Raw genomic sequence first — 21,928 nt, forward strand, 5'->3', positions numbered from 1 at the left:
TACTCAGATGCAATTCCTAGCAGAGCAAAGGCTCATTTATGTCTATCAGATTCCACAAAATAGAGGTTATAGAGGATGTTATTGGCAAATAGATGACATGCTGGCTGGCTGCAAAGGTGCATATATCCCTGTAGAAAGGGTAGCTGCTTGAAGGAGAAAGAGAATGGTTAGACATTGGATTTATTTTGCATTTTTCTCTGAGTTTTGAATGCAGGCTGTTAAAATTGGTCTATCTCTTAAAATTGGTCTATCCCTGAGCATTGATTACTTGTATAGCTGCACCCCCAGGACACAGCAATAAAAGAATACCATTTCATTTGGCACAACTGATGCTTGGAGGAAATGATGCTTGACATAACACAGAGAAAAATAAATATAAGACAAATATACATCAGAATGCTGCATACCAACAACTCCAAAGTCACTTTTACAATTTTAGAAGCTTAGATGTGTGCAAAAGAAAATAGTGAAATTTGCTTTGCAGCCAGATTGCCAACCTTACCTCATGCTTAATAGTACTTTACCTCACAAAGCACACGACTACAGTTCAGCATGATGTAGCAGGAGAAAACCTATTCCAAAACGTGGAGTAAAAAGGCTTTTTTCTACAGACATTATGGAGAAGTTCAGCAGAAGTGATCAAGGAAAACAAGTCTGTAGCCACATACCCATAGGGATATACAAATTAGGTCCTCCTGAACTGCTTCTGGAAGTGACAGCAAACCAACAAAGGGTGTTGTGGCAGAGACAACACATGAAACCCATTTCTATTAAACAAAGAAATAGGTTGTTGTGCAATGTATGTGATGAATTTTCTTAAGAAAGAAAAGAGTTTTCTTATGAAAGTTTTGTGGAGGTCTAAGAGGAGCAACAACACAGGAGAAAAGTGGGAAATTCTAAATATCAAACAGACTTTACAGCCTCTTGCACAAAGAAATGAGAAAATCATGGCCTATCAGGTGAGAAGTCACAGCTCTGCAGGGCATCCCTAGATGAGAGACGTGGGGAACTGGGAATAACAGCTGCACTGCAAGCAAGCCAGGCACTGCCATGGGAGGCAATAGCATCACTTCTTGTGTCTCCTCCTGCCTCAGCACCACAAACCATCCCCACCATTCTTCTCTGTGTAGCTGCTTTCACTAAGCAAACATAGCTGATCTGAAAGGAATTTATGAAAGAAGTGGTTTTTAAATGCTAGTGCAGATTTATCACTTTATAGGAAAGATACACATTTGAAATAAAGGGTGACAAATTTTCCCAACTATAAGGGTTTCTTTTCTAGTTCAGAGTGATTTAGTTTGTCAAATATAATTCATTACCCGCCCCCCAACTCGACTTTCCTATAAGGTGATTAAATGTCTGCTTTCTGTTGCAAGAATCACCACCTGACAGTTATAAAATAAAATCATGAGATGACTAGTGCTCCATTATATATGTATATTGTATATGTATATAACATATATAAAAAGCAGATACACTGGTGTAATTAGCTGATTAACAGCCATGCTGTAATTGCCATGCTTTAAATCCGTAATATTTGTGCACCCAACTCTCCCCTCAGAATTCAACTCTAAATATGTCAAAAGTGATGGCACTGCCATACACATAGAGGCAGGCAATTTCCAAATGTTCATGCTGTAACCTCCTCTGTGATCTCCTGCTGGAAGAGAGCACGTTGTGACACTCAAATAATGTTCACAGTTAGTATGCCTCTTCAAAATGGCCACTCCAATAAAGAAAGACTATTATCCACTCTCAACAGAAGAAAAGTACAATCAAAACTAGTCACTGCTGTCTTCAAATGAGCCATTTTCCCGAAGGCTGTATACCAAATGCCTCTTCTTCTGCAAACAGACCTTGCACAAATCAGGAAAATACAAACACAAGGATATTCCAGTTTGTACACCTAGCGTGTTTCTGATATAAAAGTTATGAAAACTGACTTATTTTTATATAAGCTTTTCTAAGATTGTTACTAGACCTGATTTCTTACCCAGAACTTTTCTCATTTGTTCAAGTATATGCACTCAGTCTGACCTTTAAAGCTGAGCTTTTATCAGTTCTTAAACTGTATCTGATATATATGTATAAAATATGCTCTGTTCTGACAGCCACTTCTACTCAGGTCATTGCACGATGAACTTTACACAGCAACTTGGAGATGAACAAATTGAACTGTAACAACAGGTTAAGATAATGTTTGGAAAATGCCTCATTACATCATACATTAATTTTATGATTTCCCTACAGACAAGAAGCAACAGACCTTACATTAGGGTCCTGCAGACTGGAGGTCTTACTGGGATTTACAAAAGAGGTCTCTTCTTTCACAGCCTGTTAAAAGAAGGAGCCAAAGTTTAGTACAACATATATGCACTTAGGATAATACAACTGTTTATTAAAAAATGTTCCTGTAAGCACCTCAGAACACTGCAGTACCCAAAATGCCTACTCTGGCCAGATTTAAAAGGCATGATCTTTTTGAGTTTTCATCTCCTACAGCTAAGATTCACTGTCATGAGATACCATGTACAATGTGCAGGGCAATAGTGTAAGGAAGAGATTGGTATTGGAAGAGAAAGAAAGGAACACTGACATATATGGTTCCTCCAGAAAGCACTTGGGCGGAAATCATACAAAATCTACAGAGGCGAACATACTGTAGTTGAGTTGTCCTTTCAGTTGGAGTAGAATAAATATTTATGTAGCCTAACTGAAATAATGATGCCAACTTTTCATTCAGTCTTTGAGAACCTAACTGAAAAATGTGATCCCCTACATATATTCACACTGTATGCACAATTCACAGAAAATCTCACCCACTACTGCTCTCTGCTAAATTACAGAGTCCTGTCTCTCACATGCCATTTGTCTGTAGAAAATACTAGTATTGCAAAATAGCTTACATGGAAATTGCTTTATCACCTAGGAAATGCCCAATTTGGGCAGGTGTTGATATACTCTTCAACTGAGATGCAGTGTTCCACAATCCATGTGTAAATGGCACTGTGAGCATAACACTGCATCCCCTACAGAAAACACTGACTAAAGAGACAAGACTGTCTCCAAATCAGTCAGGGACTTCTCAGACTGTGACATTTGCATCCTGCTACATGAGTAGAAGAGAACTGAAATGGTCCCACGACAGAGTGATTTTTCAGTGTTCAGTATCTAAACCACAGTAATTTGAGGCCTTAGGTCCAGATCAAATTAAATTAAATGTGTCAGTCTAATCCTCTTAAAATGGGATGAAACAGATTTCTTCAAATCCATCAAATCCAAATCAAAGGATTTTACAGACATGTAAAAATATTGTAAATGTTATGTAAGACCTTCCATTCAATACAAATTGATGTATTCCATTTGAGGGTACTCATAGGAAAAGGAAACAAAATCAAAGCTGAGTTTCTTCTATAACTTAACAATGAACTCAAATAAAAAGATCAGTAGGGAAATGCTATGCTCAATGTGTGGGGAAATCACCCAAGCTGGAATAGTTTAGGGCTTGTTTTCCCCTTGTGCCAGAAGGAACAAAACCTTCATTGCCACTTCCAAGATCATTGTTTACCAGACCATCAGCCATGGTGGGAAGAGACTGTTCCAGCTTGTACACACAATTAACTGTATGGGCAATTAAACTGGAACCACTGGAAGCCTGGCAGAAAGCAAACTCTGTTCTGAGCCTACTCCAACCCGGGAAAGCACCTGAGGTGATGAGCTGAAGAGCATTTTGAGACAAGTCCCTTAGTAGGAAGTTCATCCCTTCCTATTAGAACTGTTGCACCTTGGATATTGATACCAAACCCACTATCAGCAGAGGGGGGACCCTCTGACCCTCATCAGCAGGTTTATCCCTCTCCTAGGGGGCTAGTTTACACAGAGGAAGCTAGTTTACTGCTAGGTTACTTGGAGGAGAACAGCATCAACTGCAAGTACTGGAGAAGCTCCACTCAAACATATTGTCTCTACATATTTGGGTTTAATCTCCCCCAGCCAGAGGTTTCCTCAGTCCTGTGCAAATAATTCAGAAATTAAGGAATCAGATAAATGTGGGACATAATCACACCATCCCCATCATTGTAACTCAGCCATCAAATGTTTTGCTGCTAAGGTTTTCAGTGAATTAGCATCACATCATAAATAATTTTGGGATTGGGAATGCAATTTTAAAATTCTAATAAATTTCTAGCTTTAAGAAATTCAGCTCAGCTTTAGAAAACTTTTTTTATTGTCTTCTAGTAGCTCTGTCTAGCATAATGTTTATTCAGAATCTATTGCTTTCTTGAAAAGAAAGAAAAAAAATCTTTAAGGACTTGAGAGAAAGCATTGAAAATCATTCTTTGTTGGCATAGATGAGCAGTGGAAGCAATATTTCTTTGTTCTACAGAAATTATAATGCTTTTTATAAAACTGTTTAGTTTCTGAAAGCTGTAAACATGAATCCAGCTGTCAGAAATCTAATAAAAAGTCTCTTCTTCCACACTGATGTCTTAACAACATTTTATTGTTAAGCCTGTCAAGCTAGGTGCTTATTATGTGTCAAATTGGTTACTTTTTAAAACTATAAATTTGAGTTTATTCCAATTTTCACCAAATTAATTGATCTCCATTTTAAGATGCACTTGAACACAACAATAGAAAAGAGATTACAGAGATCAAGAACACAATGCAGGGGTTGTGACCAGTAATGAAATTATTAAAATTCCACCTACTTAAATGCTATAAGCCATGGATCTCATTAGCCAGCTGAGAGGGCTTCACTGTGTTAGACCCTTGGTCTCTTCTCAGCTCTGTGACTACATTACTGCTCTCTTTTGTCTTCTCTGCATTAGAAGGCTAAGCCTGCATCACAAGAAGTCATGTATTCCTCAACAGCATGACCAGCATTCTCCAGTGAAAATAAATTTATCTCGGTACTAATTTTCCCTGTTATTACTCATGCTTTAGAGATCAGAAAAGACTCCTGTACCTACAAGTAAGCACTGCAGACCAACGAGCAAGTAATCCTACTCTAAACTGTAAGGAGAGAGGGAGCATGCAAAGAAATGGGGAGGCCTGAACAGGCTCAGGTGATGAGGTCTGCCCTCAGGGTGCCATGGGGTGTGCATTGGCAGGTACAGATTAATAAGGATGGGCTCATTCTTCTCACCTTATGCCTCTCCTCCCTATCTGAGGATGAACAGACATGGGAAAATGTTATCCTTGCAAACCCTTCTGCAAAGGGCTCCATCTGTCAGAAACTGTACCACCCTCGCTTCATTGAGGGCTTGCTGGCTTTTGGCTTTTAGTCTGTTTCAGGAGGAGAACAGGAAGTCATCAAGTGGCAGCCTGTTGCTTTCATTTTTCTTCTTAACACTGCAAATCGCAGTCACAGAAGGACTTCCTCAGCCTTACTGAAAAGATGTTACTGTAGGACAAGGGTTATACTTGTAGACAGCTCTTACAATGTAATTCCCAGATGGTTTGCCTTCATTTGAAAACAAGTGCAGCTGCTGGGGCCAGGATTTGGGTTTCCATTGCAGGATGCCTTCCAGCAGTGGAGCAAGGGGACTTAGCCAAGGGCACCAGGAGGTGCCTGGTGGGGAATGTTCCTAGAGAGCTGGGCAGAAGCTCTCACCCACTCAAAGCCCAGCACTGAGCTGTGTAAGAAAGAGGCAGAAGCAAAGAATGGAACTGCTCAGATCTTAACTAAGGCAGATTCTCCCCTCCCACAGAGGCTGCTGCTCTGAGGGAGAGATTTCAGGGCATAGCAGACCTGGAAGCCTGAATTATACAGAAGCAGATTCATTTAATAATTACCCAAAGGAAAACAAGCTACTCTTCTGGCTACCAGACTGCAAACCAAATTAAAGGTTCATCCATATAATCCATCTGCACAATGCCATTCTCTTTTTTTAATCTGCACCAGGCCCAGAGCAAAAGAAAAATCATTAATGTTCTGATTTCATATGCCATTAACTTTCTGGATAGTGTTAGAAACAGGGAAAGAAATATTTTATCATTTTAAGCATTACTTTATACTATTTAGGGACCAGAAACACGACTAGGCAGCAATGCCATTGCACAGGCTCTCTTCATAGATGATTGCAAAGAAATACTAGTTTCACCAAAGAATGAAAAGAGCAGAAAAGTATCTAAGTAATATCAAATTGTGCCCACAGCTCTCTAAGTCCTCTACCTATGGCATTCTGGGAGTTCTCAGACTGCTTTTCAGTTAACTCCTGAGCACTGCTAATCCCCACTACTGTCCTGGCAGTTGGGTCCTTTGGAGCTTTAGAGAGGGGGTGGATGCTCCAGGGATACTACACCAGACTCTGCTGAGCTTTCTAGAGCGGGTGGGAACAATTTCTGGCCCATGGGAGTAATCCCATGCATGAATTCATAAATCCCGGTGACTGGATTTGCCTAGTGAACAGCAGCTCCTTAGATTTTCTTCTGAAGAGAGAGTTAGCCCCAGGACAGTGAAGAACAGGACCTTAAAGTGGAAATTGGTTGCACTAGGCATTTAACAAGAGGGAAAATACAGTAAAGACAGAATTTTGGGTACAGCCTTCTGTGATTTCACCTCCAGTGGGGCACTGTGCAAGGCAGTCTGTGTTTTTCATGCCTCAAGCAAGTGCCATGGGGAGCTAGTGCCATCTGTGTCTCTCCTCTATCACAAGGGGGATTGCTGGGGCTTTCACCTCTACTGAAAATAGGAATACCTTGGATAAGTAAAAAACGTCAGGGAGAATCAGACCACTGCAGCCGAGGAGGAGTGTCAAGTTCTCATCTGTGAAAGATGAGGGTCTAGAAGGCTCATTGGAAACATATGATGGCTCTTATTTAGCCATTTCACAAAGTTCTCAGTCACAGAAATGAAGGGAGAGCAACACAGCATTTACATGTTGGAGATCTTCAAAGGTAGGGAAGCAATGACTCTCACTGCAGCGGCATGGAAATACGTCTCTATCTTGGCTCTTTCTGACTCTGTAATGATGCTAAGGAGGTCTGAATCATATTTGATTTTTCAGCTCTTTATCAACATTTTTATCTTTTGTCAGCCACGCCAAATGTTGGCTGATCTCATTAGATAATACAGGCTAAGGAACATGTCATCAGGAAGAATGTTCTGCCAAGGTAAACCTACCTCGGTGATTTAATATGTCAAACGTATCTTTTGAGGCACAAAAGCATGATGTTTATGTCTCTTGGGAATAGACTACTCTGTTTTTTCCCTCTGAACGAGGCCTGGCACCATGGGCTATGGCAGGGCTCTTACACATCAAGGCAATTAACAGTACTTGTCTCATCATGTCCTGGCACTTCGATACACGCCAGAGAGGAGACATAGCTGACATACTCACGGTGCAATCTCAGAGTCTTGTGACACCACTGCCACGTTTGCCTCCACTATCCCAGGGAATAAACTGAAGATCTCATCAGTTCTCACATTCTGTTTATGTAAATCCTTACTCCCCTTCTGTACCTCCATTAAGGCTGCCACATCATTTCCTCAGTTCCCTCCCCTGATTTTGGGGTATCATTGCTGACACGCTTCTAATGACCTGCCATGTATCATTTATTCATCACACACAATCAAAATGTTGTATTTTTATACCTGTAGCACCATCAAATTCCTGTAGCCTCATTTTTAAAGTTGAGCAAACCTGTTTCCACATAGCAACTGAACACAGATAATTTGAAGCTGAGCCATTTTTAAATTCCATTGTTATGAACAATTATAATTGATGCGATGTTGCACTTGCTGCCGTTCCCATTCTAGAGTCTCAGTGCAGTTGCTTCTTTTTACCTAACCTGAAACTTGACAGTGAGTTTATTGCTCATCCAAGTGGGTGACTAACAGCAACAGCTTTAGCAAGGAAGGCACAGTGTACATATTGAGCTGTGTAAGCTTCCCCCACAGCCTGAACACCTCAGCTGCGACCTGTTATACTCACATAATTTCAGTTCTGATCTCTGTGCAAAGACTGTCAAATTGTGCAGTAGCTCAGTGCTGTGAATAAGGATGGGTGGAGGGAGGGAGGAAAGGAGGAGAGGGAAGCAAACAGCACCTAATTCATGATGGAAGAAGGCTGAAATGTTGGAAAAGCTGATCCTTTCAAGGTACTTAAGTCAACATCTAGTGAAAGCTAAGAATTCCTCTGGGGATCCAGAAGGATTTGTTTAAGTCCTATTATAAGAAAGATCGCATATGATTATAAATCCTCAAGTGTCTTCCCCTCACCTACTCTATTTTCATTCATGACCTGATTAGGGTTTGAATCCAGATCTCCTTAAGTGAATAAAGCTCCAAAGACTCAGCTTACATAAAGACAGTGAATTTTTTCTAGAAATGCATGGCAAAAGCATCTGGACTTTGAAGATGACAAGTCCTTACACTTGAATCTTTCCTTAAAGGAGACAGAACACAAAAAAAGACAAAGAATCATCAGAAATGTAGCTGTGACAGACTGGCACTGTGGATCACCTCACATATGCACCTTTTCTACCACAAATAATGCATAGATCCCAGTCTCATTTACATGGCAGTCATGGCTTGCATCTATGTAGAGAGCACAGGATGACACCACTATCCTGCACGACCTGAGGATTTTTCTGTGCTATGGTCCAGTCCTTTCCTCAAGGCAACTCTGGACAGCACAGGCAATCTGCACTTGCTCACATATTTGCAATACTTAAGGAAAAACGACATGATACTCTGCCTGTACTTGTTTCTAGGACAGGGAGAAAAAAGAGAGATGGCTATCGACCTGGCCTAAAAATTTACATGTGTATAGACTTGTAGAGAAAGTTAGTGTGTGAAAAGAATTAGAGGACTGAATGTCCCTTTGTTCAGGCTAAATGTTCCTCTGTTTACTGAGAACCAAGGCAGGGGAATCAACGGCTGGAGAACCCAAACCAGGCTGATTGAAGATACCTCTTACTGGCCATTGGGGTTTCCATTGGGGTTGAGAAAGGAGAAACAAATAGGATTTTGAATGCTCTTTGTAAGGAAGCCTGCATCTCCAAACCACCTTTTCTCACCACTTTTTTTCTCAGCAAACAACCCATAATGCTCAGCAAGGGGCAGCTCAGTAGTAATGTCACCTCTATTTGTCTTCTATAAACTGCACTGCAAAAATGTAACTTCAGAGTGAGCTTGGCCTTCCTTTGTCTGCAGACAAGGGGAAGAGTGAGTGATGCAAAAATCAGCTGCAATAGGAATCTGAGGGAAATGGTATCCTTCCCTGTGCAACCTGCTAGACGCACATCAGCTGAAGGATTTAGGAAAGCCTGTATTCTGGTGCAGAATACAACCACCACCTGTAGATGACAAATTACAAGAACACAGCACACACCGCCTGCCAAAATAAAAAGCCCTGCTGAGATAGCTGTACGTTTGCTCAGGAGCCTGTGCTTAATTTTAAGGATAATTAGGATTTGTCCAAAGCCAAAGTGGAGATAAATAGCAACTGAAACCTGCAAGTATCAATCATTCATCACATGGGCCATGAACTGTTTGGCAAAAGAGACTCTTTGTGATACTAACAAGTCATGTCTGCTCAACCACAGCATATCAGCACTGACTCATGAAAGCTGCAAAGGGGTTTTAAATGCTGGGGAGAGCTGGTCTTTTGTATTCTGACAGCTTCTTACTGCTGCTTTATACTATTCCCTCTCAAATGAAGAGTCTGGAATACATGCAATAAAAAAAAAAAAAAAGAAAAAGATTTGTCAGTTGCTTCACAGTGTTTAGGGCTCCCCTGGAGCTTAATTATGTGGGAACCGTGACATGCAGTCTGTCAGCCAAAAGGTGGCAGATCCCTGTGGCACAGTTGGAGAGGTGTGCTGTGAAACATTACTCATTTGCTCTCGCCCTACAGGTAACTGTACAGCATGGCCTTTGCAAACCACAGGTTCCCACAGTTGCATGTGGGTTCCTCACATTTCTCACCTGTAGTGTCCATGGCAGGGAGCATCTAGATCCAGCATCCCCATGCACATTGCAGTTTGATTCTACATTTAGCTGAGTGGAACAAAAATATTCCTGTCTTCACCAAATAAAAACAAACAAAACCAAAAAACAACACCCTCACTCTTGTTAGTTTTCTACTGCTCTGAAACTCTAAACCACAAGCAGGGCTAAGTGATCAGCACCCTAACTTTACAAATTTTCTGTCTCTAAGTCAGGGTCATACCTATGGGAGATGTATCGTTCCCTAGGAATGTGATAAACAGCTCTTTAGCACAATTCTGCAATGAAGTAGCACGGAGATCATATTCCAGAATATGTTTTCAAATGTCTAGCATCATTTCCCCTAGTTTCATTTTTTAAATCATAAGCACTGGAATAATTAATTTCTAAGGCTCTCTCTCGTGTTGGTGTCTAGCTGCCATAAAAAAAAAGAAAAACTACAGAAAATCTCTGTCCCAGCTCATATTTTCCATTTGCAAACATTTACTTCATTCTCCGAATTAACAAGGAACAGCTTCTCTACTACATGCAGGAGGTGCTTTCATAAACTTGTCACATCCTGATGTTAGTAGCATATGGTATTGAAAATATTCCTACTGCTTGAAGGGAGAGCTGTTACAAATACTTCAAGCAACAGTTTGGTAATTTTGGATGCAATCCTATAGTGCACCAATATTTTTCTCATGCTTTTAAACCTAACCATGTGATGAAGATGCCCCATGAAGATTCAGAAAGAATGAGTTGGACCATAGATTTTTGGGGCCCTTAGAAGAGCATTTAGTTTCAAATACCATGTGCATAAGAGAAAGTTTTTCTTTCTTCCTCCTTTTACAAACTAGAGGGGCAAATCCTCTTTTTCTTTTCTTTTCTTTTTCTTTCTTTTTTTTTTTTTTGTGCTATCACAAAATATGGGAATAACTGTGCTCTACATGAGGAAAAGCAAGACTACCTTGCTTAACAACTCGAGGAATACAGGCTGTGCCTTACACAATCTAGATGTACTTCTTGCCCTGGTTGCCTAGTAAATTGAAACATGACAGTACAAAAAAGAAGAGATGAGAAATTGGGGGTGTTATGAATAAGGCCAGAAGGCAAGACTTCTCAGGGATATAATATGGAACTGGCATCAAAAGATAGAATTGGGAAGAGGATAACATCATTAGTCCTCCAGACATACTGAGCAGCAGGATATGTCAGATGGGGTCAAAGAGGGGCAGGATCACAGTCCTGGGGGAATAAATGGACTTAAATAGTTGTCTTCCATGAAGACAACTATTCCTTATCTGCTGCCTCAAGAGGATGCTGTGTCTCTCAGCAGTGTAATTCCACCTCAGCACACTTTTCCCAGAAGATGACTGAACTGCCACTGGGAAATGGCTTAGCTACTGGTATTCAGCTAGTTGTTTGGGCGGCTGGGGACAGGTAGAGAAGATAACTGGGTGATTTATCAGGTCCTCCTGTAGCTGCCTTCCCTTCTCCCGTTTTCTAGATGGTAGATGTTGTATTTCTACTGATTCCTTCACCATGAACATTTTTCCTATCCTTTTCAATGTTCGTGTAGCCACAGCTTCTTACTGTAACAGCTGATCATTGCCTGGTCTCTGCCTGCTTATATTTTTGCAGTGTATCTGGGAAGGGTGATCTGTCATAATTGACAGGAGGGGAGCTCAAGTGCAGAAGAACTCATCTCTAGTTACACAGGCAATTTTGTGGATAAGCAGGCAGTTGAATGAGGATTTCTAAGATTAAGGTGACATCCTAATTTACTGGCTATAAATCTTAAGCCATACTTTGTTAGCGCTGAAAGCTTCAGGGATTTCAAACTGAACTGTATGCCATTTTTTTTCCACAATATATGCTATGCTGCAACAGTCTTTATTCCTTCCCCTGAAATAATAAGACTTTTCTCATTGAGGCCAAATCTACAGACATCTACTTAATCCAATCTGACTTTTAAAGCCTTGTGAAAAACAACACAGGCAAGAAGGAAAAGATGAATGCTCAGTTTGCTCTGAAAGTTATTTACAACATAGCAGCAGCTAAAGAATACGATTATGGCAGAAAAAGCAACCCAGGATGTTTTCCCTTGGAAAGCCTCAGAGTGAAAAATAAAGGCAGGGCAGGTCAATTGAGAGATGAATACATTAAGCACATTTCCTATCTTGCCTTAATAATGTTGTATTCTGAATGCAGCAGCACTCACTGCTTCCAGCATTTAACTTTCCAGTCAAACATGACCATTGAGAATATTCAGGAGAAAATACAAATATGAGAAGTATACCATGACATACTGTAGAAAAGACACACAGGAAAAACAGAGGGTAAACCCAAGGGCAGAAATATGCTGCATAAAACACAGTTGATATAACACAGAATTCAGAGAGGTAAGAGAACTGCTTTAAGCAAAAACAAACAGGAAAAAAAAAAACCCTGAACAACTCCTTCCTCCTCATGCTGCCAGATTTATGGTTTCTGCTATTGAAAACTAGGGCAGTCTGAATAACCAAATTTTGATACTTCCTTAGATCTAGCTAGACCAGATGTAATCTAGATCTCAAATGAAAGATCTGCCAGGGAACAACAAATACACAAAGCTGATTGTTAACAAAGTCCTTTGCAGGGCAAGTTGACCTGGTATGTTATTGTGAAAAGAAACAAAGCAATAGAAATACCAACATAATTTGTATTCAAAGAGAATAGTGTGCTCAAGGATACCACAGGAACTTGGGATAAGAATTATACAATCTTTCTGCCTCTATTTTTGTTCCTAAGACATCGTATTTGGCTTTATTTTTTGGTGCTGATGGCATTATCTTTTGTCCACAAATTGTACTTGAAAAGAATTACACATTTTAGGTTTCAATAGATTTACCTCTGACTGGGTAAATACTTTTTTACAGTCATTCTATTTAGCATCAGTTTTCAGTTGCATGGCATCATTAAGAGTGTTTTTGAAACAGGATGTATCTAATGTAAACACTAACCAAGCAGTGAAAATAGAAGCTTAAAATTTACTTAAAGGCACACAAACAACTAGGAAAACAAAAGACTAGATAACATATCACCCTCAGACATCTAAAGTTAATCCCCTGAAATAAAGGTTGAATTTGGATGTGTAGATATTATCATTAGAACACTCTTAACCACAGTTTCCCTGAGTGGTGGGTAGCCTCAGAAAACTCCAGAGGTTACTCTTTCTCAGCTATAAAGTAAGTAAAAGCTACAGCGACAAAACAGAGATTTCCTGAGGCTATCTCTTCTATTTTCTCAGCCTCTTCTGGCTGTATTAATCATGTCAGTTAGGACAAATTTCCTGCTTCCACTATATCAATCATTTTGAGTTACCTGAAGAAACTGCAGAGCAGCTAGAGAATGCTATATCAATGTGTATGCTCGACTGAAAATAAGGTGCTTCCTCAGGAATGATGTGATTTTGGAAAATTGGTGAAAGCTACACCAAAACTAAAAAAGCAGAGTATTAAACACAGATTACCTGGGCACCTACTCTAAAAGCAGCTTCCACTTGAGCTTTGAGGATGTTGCACTTCAAATGATCAGGTACAGATGAAGGTGACACAGGGGCATGAAGAGTCTTTTCTGGTACCTTCTTCTCTTCACCCTGTATTTAATAAAAAAACAGTGACATATATTAGAAAAGTAAGTTCATAAAACGATCAAAGATTAAATTTTTGCTTGTAATAACTTGATTCAGAAATACTGGATAAAACTTCCATATTCATACCCTGATAGATACATCTTAGAAGTTTTCAAAATACTTAATGACCTGATAATATTTTCAAGACAAGAATAGCCCCAGGGAAGCCTGAGTAATAGAAGCAAGAAAATGATGTGAAGATGCATTAAAAAAGCCCAGCCAGGCCCTGGAGTGGTTGCTCAAATCAGTGATCACACTGAGGAAGCAAAACATTGTCCCAAAATATCCCTCAGCCAGCAGAAGACCAAACAACACAACTAATAGTGAACGCTGGCTTTTTACACCACCCTTAAAATGCAAAGCTTTGTAAGTTAAACCAGAGAAATGTGAAGGAATCTCCACTTAATTGCAAGCTAAGCAAAATCTCCTTCATCAGAAAGAAAAGAAAATTCAAGGGAGTTTAAAAATTGCTGATGCTGTTTCCACTTGATGTCAATCCTTTACCTATGCAGGGATCATAATCAGAAATTTTGGCCTCAGGACCGTGTTTGGTGCCCTGTTCAAACATGACCTAAAGGTTTTGTGCCTTGAACAAACTATACGCAGCAGAAATGCCACATTAATAAACTTCCCATGCAGAAAAGGAAAACAAAAAGAAAGATAATGTAATACTAATGTATCAACAAAGAGTGTATGAATGAAACCAGGATTGTAAACATGAACCCTTACGCAACCAAACAGTAAGTTACCTACTTTTGGAGAATAATTGGGCAACAGCATAACAGCCATTGCAAACTTTCCTGTTCTTCCTGGAAGTGAGACCTGAATTACAGATGAGTAACAGCCTAGATTGTGCATTCATTTTCTGCCCTCATGGCTGAAAAGGGTGAGTGGTTGTGTACATCCAGACAGAACAGATATGTAATGCTGTCATTCAGATTTCAGCCAAAACAGGTACAAGGCACCACTACACCAGATCCAGCGATCCTTGAGGTTCGTCTCTGTCAAGTATTTCAAGACAGAACCAATCATTTTTTAGCCACTGAAATTACCATATAATTAGCCCTTTCACTTCAAAATCTCTCTCCTTTATCCTTCCTTCTGCCCTCCCCCATGGCATCCCACTGGCTGATGGTAAGTACAGTCTTACTGACTCTTTTCTCAGGTCCTTGAACAATCACAGACAAATGGGAATATCAGGATTCGGGGGACACTTTCTGCAAGTGGAGCAAGTCACAAAAGCAATTGTGTTGCCTGAGGAAATTGTTCAGCAAACACTGGGGAGGGAAAGAGCCAGAACTTAGCAGAACTCTGTTGAGACTGCAAGATATTTATGTGTAAGCAAAGTTGGTCTAGCAGCCTTCTGCATCCAAAATGCCATAGCTGCCAGGTATGATTTTGAACAACTGTCTGCTAAAGGATTGCTCGTCATGAGATTCTTTTTCTCTGGGAAATTTCTAATAATTCTTACATGTTTATTTGTCAAGCTGCATTTGCTTTTTTTTAGAGGAAGATATTTTTTGACTTCCCTTTTTCCCCAGTCTCCTCCTAAGGGAAAAAGAAAATACATAAAATGAAAAGTGACAGTGTCTAGCTGGAGCAACTTATGGAACTGTAGTCATCTATTCAGTCTTGAATACAATAGTAGTTCAGCAAGTATATGAAAAGAAAAACAAACTACCAAACCCAAACATGAAATATTTGATTGGTGTCTTTTCTGGGATACTCATGAAGCTGAGAAGTGGAGATAATCAAAAGGACAAAATTATTTGTAAAGAAAGCACAATTTTTACTTCACCAATATTCTTGGTAGACAAAGTGAACTACTACACATTTTAAAAAGGCTGTTATTACTGTCAAGTTTTATGTCTATTGATTTCTAACAGCAGAGAAAACAACACACTGAGCAGTGGCATTTCTAAAGGCCATGCAAAATCCCACCTTTGTTTTAACACCGTATACTAATTAAATAACATTTCAGTCAAGCAAGATTAAGCAATTGTATTTTACTTGCTATATCAAGACAACCAAGGCTTGTTTAGAAGACAAGCTTCTTTCACAACCCCAAATGTTCCCAAGTCCCATCCCTCTGTTATTCAGACAGATATAGATATTTTTCAGTCCCATCGTTCTTCCTCTGCTGCCCAATTTTCACACATTGACCAAGATGAAGATAAAAGCTCCCAGGGCTGCCCTATAGCTGGGAACCCTCAAAATATCTAAATTTCCTGCTATATTCAGTATTGTGCAGATGACTCCATTTAATGGAGATTCCCAGTGTGAGATCTGATGTGCAAGTCTCACGTTGAGATTCTTGAGAGGTCCAAATGCTGATGGTAGCTGAAATGGGAAGATGCTGCTAAGAGGGTGCATACTTCTCAGAAGCCACTCCTGAGTATTCAGTTCTGCTTTAGTCCTTGTTTGGATCACACTTTAAGGGTTTCACCTTCAAGCAAGGAAAATTTGTTCTGCTTGCACTGCAAGAGGAGCAGTAGCACCTTCAGTGACTGGTCACACATGAAGAGCAGACATTGCTGCATTTGCTGTTCGGCCTTGTCCTGCTCACCAGCTGCTGAGCCAGCAGCCAGAAGCCACCATGTCCCCCTGCCCACTGGAAATTATGACAGCACACAGTTAGCACTATTAGCACTTCTAAGCATCTACATAAGTTCCTGTTTTTCCCTAATGTCACTAATCTTTACATGTAAGCTCGTTCATCCTCCAATTTAACTCCTAAAAATATAATTGTCAGCCAGAATGCAAAAGAAGATAAAATATTTCACAGCTACAAAAGCACATGCAGAATCTGCCGTGGTTCATTTCACTAACTCAGAAGAAAATCAAAGATCTAAAACTCGTCTGCATTAGGAATCTCCACATACTATTGCTACAAGAATGAAAGCTGTATTCTACTTTATTTTGCTGTATAATAAAGAAATGTTGTATTTCTAGAATCCTCACTGCTCGCAGCATAAAGACAGCAGCTAAGTATTCATCTGTTGAGCCAGGTTGGCAGTTATTAACATTTTGTTTTCATTTATAAACTCAGAGTATTCTATTTGGAAGTGATTAGAATGCTAAACATGGCATGAAGTTAATGAAACTTCCTATTTTATCATTTTTTTATTATTCAATTCAAAAGAATCTTAGATGCCCCTTTCAAGTGAAAGTCTTAGACTTGCATTTGAAAGAGATAATATTCTTGCTTAGAATTGCAATTCAAACTCATCCTAAAACATTTAGAAATTAAGGAAAAAACCCCATTACGATATCTGATAGTACTCCAGTTTTCCATGTCCAGTTCTGCTGATCTCAATAACAGCATTGTGTTCTCATTGCTTTCACCATTAAAGCAGAATTTTATTTTTCCAGAGAAGGAGGACACTGGAGAATTGCATTTAAATGGATAGAAGTTGAACAAGCTCAGATATATACACATATAAAACTACAGGGGTTTTTTTTTTTTTTTTTTTGCAATTGAGGTCTTAGGTTTGCTTTTCTCCTCCCAAACATTTACTTTAAATACAATTACATTTGCTGATACTAGAACTGAAGGCAGATTTGTACAGCCTTAGATAATGATGACACTGACTTCAGTTTGCAAAGCTAAGTGAATATTAAGGACATGTACAGAATATAGAAATAGTTGCATGAAACACAGCAACGCCACTCCTGTGCATAACATTTCCATGCTCTCCTTTAAAAGGTTCATGCTTTGTTCCACATCAAACTTTGTACCAAGAGCAAGATTTATGATCTTGTGCCTTTGTGAATATATTGATAGCCTCCTCTTAGCCAATCAGCATGTTTAAAACATGTATTTGACTGGAGATAACTGAAGAATAGAATGAATATTTTCTTTAGGAACGCAAGTCTATTTTTGTTGCTAGTCATCACTACTAGTGGGAGGTAAAATTTTAACAAAGACAACACAAATATATAGGTTCTGAAAGCTACATTAGCTATGTGAGGTTTCCTGGGACTCAACTACATCTGCAAATATGCATGGAAATCTACAGACTCTTTTGCCCCTTTTTCACCAGGAGATTTATTGATTTTTTTCCATGTGATAGCTAACACCAATTATAAACAGATATCCCAATGATAAGACCTGTACAATTATGTGTTATTCTTACTTGAGGCAAAATTTACAAACAGAAACTGCATCTTCTTTATTAGAAAAAAAATACAATTGAATAAACAAACAAACAAACCCCTCATTAAGCTGTCAGACACACAATATTTTCCTCAGGTCAGCTATTAGTTGGTCTAATGAAAGATATAACTCCCAATAAATCGTGTTATGCTTATATCCTTGGAGCAAACCTCTTTAGTTCTTGGTACCAAATTTACTTTATAAAATGCTATTGCTTAATATTATTTAATCCTGCCTCTATCAGCGCCAAGCTTCATGAAAGTCTTACTGGACCATGGTAGCTGTGTTTCCAGGGATATACCCTCTGATCAGTGTATCACACTAAAGAGTCTCAGATATATCAACAAAGTGAGTTGGTTTTCTGGGTTTTCTTAAACTACAAATGATTTCTGGAACCGCAGTGGCTTTAGGCATTGCTGTATGCAGGGAGCAGGTAGCTCCACAGCTGTTTTTGTAAGTGGTTTCATTTGGAAGCAGACAATCTGTGTAACTGGGCAGCCCTATAATACAGTTTTGCCCTGCTAGCAAAGAGCCATAAGTTTTGAGCAGTTTGCAAAGACATCAGGCTCGCTCTGTCTGAACCTTTCTCAATCCGCGTGCAGCTTTGTTCTACACAGTTTAGCTGTAGCAGCAATAATTTTATATAGAAAACAGTAACCCCAGTATTTTTTTGAGAGTAAGATATTTATGACTCTAACATAAATATGTAGTTTAAAGCAATGTAGGGCTGATATGAAAACAGGGGCCTCAAGAAGGGAAGACACAGGACATGGTGTAGAGGAGTGCTGACATGGAGTGATAGTGCAAAGGGCACAGGCTGGCATGGGGACCCACGGCTATAAACAACTCACCAATGGCCAGCTGAAGTGCAGACCTGAACCTGCACAAAACTGGGTTGAGGGGTAATGAAGGGAGTGAAGACATACATGTAGAATATACATGTAAAAGCCACCAGGTATGGTAAATTTGGATGTAATGTGAAGATGTAGATCAATGAAGAAAGAGCAAGATGTAAAAGCTTATTTGAAAACATACAAAAGGACCCAAAGTATATTGTAGAGTGAGGAGGAAGAAGAAAACATGAACATGACTGGATAGAACATCAGAACAGGCTGCCCAGGAAAGTGGTTGAGTCACCATCCATGGAGTAACTTAAAAGACATGAAGCTGTGGCACTGAGGGATATGGTTTAGTGACGGACTCGGCATTGCTGGGCTAACAGTCAGACTCTATGGTCTTAAAGGTCTTTTCCAACCTAAATGATTCTATAAGCCTATGACCATCATATTTCCCCCTCTGACCCCGCCAGAAAGAAATCACCAACCTTAGAACCCATGAGTGTAAGAAAAGGGTGAGCATAACACCAGGTAAAGAGGTAGAAACAATTTGAAATGTGTTATTATTCTTCCTTTTATGCAATAATTACAGCTGGGCTAATAATTACTAGACTCCCAAGGTTTCAGAAATGCTAACAATACATTCTTGGCTTTACATGATACACACACAGAGCAACGGGGGATGGGAGAACATATTTTTCTAATGAAAGGCTTCCAAGAAGGAAATCAGAAATACATTCACAGCTACAACACTTAGGCTTGTCTGTCCTGGAGATTAAGGAGTCTGCTAGCACCAAAGGGCATGAAACACAAGCTGAAACAGACTTTCATCATTCAGTAGGTGGACAGACACATACTCCATACCAAACAGCTCTGGAAAAGAGCTTGGACACATCCATTCATCATTCCCATGAGACGAAGTTTGCTGTAGCAGACAATCAAATTAATTAACTGCAGAATCTAATTTACCCAATTTCTTGCTAATTCTCCTATGGGTCGATTATTAAGCCTGACAAATTCCAGCCCGAAAGCACTTTGCTTGAAAAAATAACAATTAGAAACAGGAAGGGAGGGAGTGAAAACTGGGACTCCACAACAGATGTGGAAATGGTTGTTTGGTTTTTTTTTTAAATCAGAAATAGAGTAAATGAAACAGCTTTGCAACAGCTTCACTGGTTTTATTTAAGCATAATATTTTGGAGGATGCAAGAGTAGGCCATAAAAAGCACTTAGTAGACCAGAAATCAATAGAGTGGTGCAGGAAAGGAGTTAACGCTTCATGTTTTTGCCAGAAACTAGACACATTGAACACTCATTAAAATCTGTGTGCTTCTGTACTGAGTAGCTAGTTAACTCCCATAACCAAAGGAACTTTAAAGGCTCCACTCTCAGAGAAAAATACTTGTCACAGTTCAGGGATGTTCAATCCTGTCTAACCTGCCTTTGTGCTGGGCAGTGCCCTACAGAGTTTCAGTCCAGGCGTAGCCCAATATTTACAGCCTGTCTCTCACTGGTGAAGCCATCTGCTGGGGCAACTCCAGGCTCTGCTCAGAGCTCAAAGACCTCTGCTTTGTTTGTTTTAGCTTTGTGAGCTCTGTATACACATTTCACCAGGATCTAGGTCAGAAAATGGTACTTGAAGAAGAAACCAGAACTGAAGGGCCAAAAGAACTTCAGAATGATTTGTTGGTCACAACCCATAGCCTGTAATGTAAGGGCTGGATCACTGAAGTGCTTTCCAGTGGTGCCTCTGGGCCTGTTTCAAGAGTATGTACAATTTTCAGATTGCTAAAAACAGTAATTTTAATAAATTTTGAGGGACTGGCCTCTTTTACATTCACATGGCAACCACTGTTCATGGGAATGCTGCCCAGTTCTTAAAGCCAAGCCCTCTATGAATGCCAGAGGATGGTTTTCATTAAACAGCCCATGTCTCTAGCCTTGCCTTTTGCTGAGCTTCTGCCAGAAACAGAAGCATTTAGCAGCTCTTGGTACTCATTACAAGACTTTTTCATCAGCTAAACTTTGACTGATGGCAGACTCATCACAGCAGACACAGGCTGCATTTACTGTGCAGCTGCATTTATTGTGAAGCTCTGACTTGTTATGATACTGGGTTCTGCTAATTAGTCCTTAAATAAATAATCCATCTGACTGTGGACAAGATTCTAGAGCTGTCAGGACAAGCCAAAGAAAACCATTAATTATAGAAGAGCTGAGTCCTCCCTCCACAGACTTGCAGTGAATATGAATGAGCGAGAGGATCAGAGATCAGGCAGAAGTTGCAGGGATACTATTTGGATTGCTTGCACAGTATGGTGGAATACAGGACCAAAGTGTTTTAAGCTTCCAGTTTAGGAAAGAAAAAAGACCATAAATCTACTAATTTTGAAATCACAGGGGTACCATTAAGATCACGTCTTTGAATCTTTTGGGCAGCACAGGTCAGATTGGTTTACTCATTTGTGCATTGTGGTCAATGTGGAGAGAGTTCTCTCACATCTTCACTCTGGCCCTTTTAATATGCCAAACTGAGCTCTCAGTGAGCTCAACACTGCAGGACAGTCCTTTAAAGCATGTTTTGGACATGAGTGCATGTTCTCTGCTGGGGTTCAGATAGGGTATCAGTAATCACATCTGAACTACACAAGGTCACAAGACCTGGGTATTCATTGGATGAGTCCGAGATGAATTTTCCTTTAGCAAACTATGTCAGTGCTTAACAAGCTTTTCCTATAAAAAGCTGTACTTATTACCAGTTAAGAGTATTTCTAGAAGATGAACTTGGGAAATTTTCATAGGAATAAAAGGTGACTTCTTTCCCATTTCACCCCAATTTGTTGACTTTATGATTTAGCTTTTTAATTCCCACTTGAGCCAGACAAAATAAGAACTCCTCACAGGTGAAACCCAAATATATTTGGGAAGAAGTCTAAAATATTCCACCTTCATGTGTTCATCAAGAAGTCTCCAAATATCATGACACAGGTCATTATTAATAAGGCTTAAGGACTGCAGTCCATGTCTGAACTACACCACAATCCCACGACAAACACTGAACATGGTTCAAGGAAATCTTTATGATTGAAAATCCCTTGCATTAAGGAATAAATTCAACTAGCTGTAATGTTGAAAAAGAATCCAATATTTAATTTTCTCATTAGAAACACCTGGCTCACTGGTCTTCAGCCTTGACTTCCATCTCCTGGAATCTCTCATCCAGATGACAAAGGTTCTTGTGGTTTTGGTACTTGTATTTTGGTATACTTGGTCATGTCCCCTTGAATTTTTACCTCCCGAATGCTTTTTGAAGCAATGTCAAT

General features: G+C 39.7%; 1 protein-coding gene across 5 annotated transcripts in view; it reads right to left on the reverse strand.

Annotated features, from left to right (window-relative positions):
* The window catches only part of EPB41L4B (erythrocyte membrane protein band 4.1 like 4B), a 167,507-nt gene that overhangs the window by 44,248 nt on the left and 101,331 nt on the right, over window positions 1–21,928 (reverse strand). For all 5 annotated transcript variants that reach the window (XM_085052264.1, XM_085052260.1, XM_085052258.1 and 2 more), the window contains 2 exons: window positions 13,452–13,577; window positions 2,267–2,334 (listed from right to left, as the gene is read on the reverse strand). In XM_085052264.1, coding sequence (XP_084908390.1) covers window positions 2,267–2,334; window positions 13,452–13,577 — 194 coding nt within the window. The remainder of the gene's footprint in view (window positions 1–2,266; window positions 2,335–13,451; window positions 13,578–21,928) is intronic.

The sequence above is a fragment of the Lichenostomus cassidix genome, chromosome 2, assembly GCF_008360975.1.
Source record: "Lichenostomus cassidix isolate B80296 chromosome 2, HeHo_3.0, whole genome shotgun sequence".
Classification (NCBI taxonomy): Eukaryota; Metazoa; Chordata; class Aves; order Passeriformes; family Meliphagidae; genus Lichenostomus; species Lichenostomus cassidix.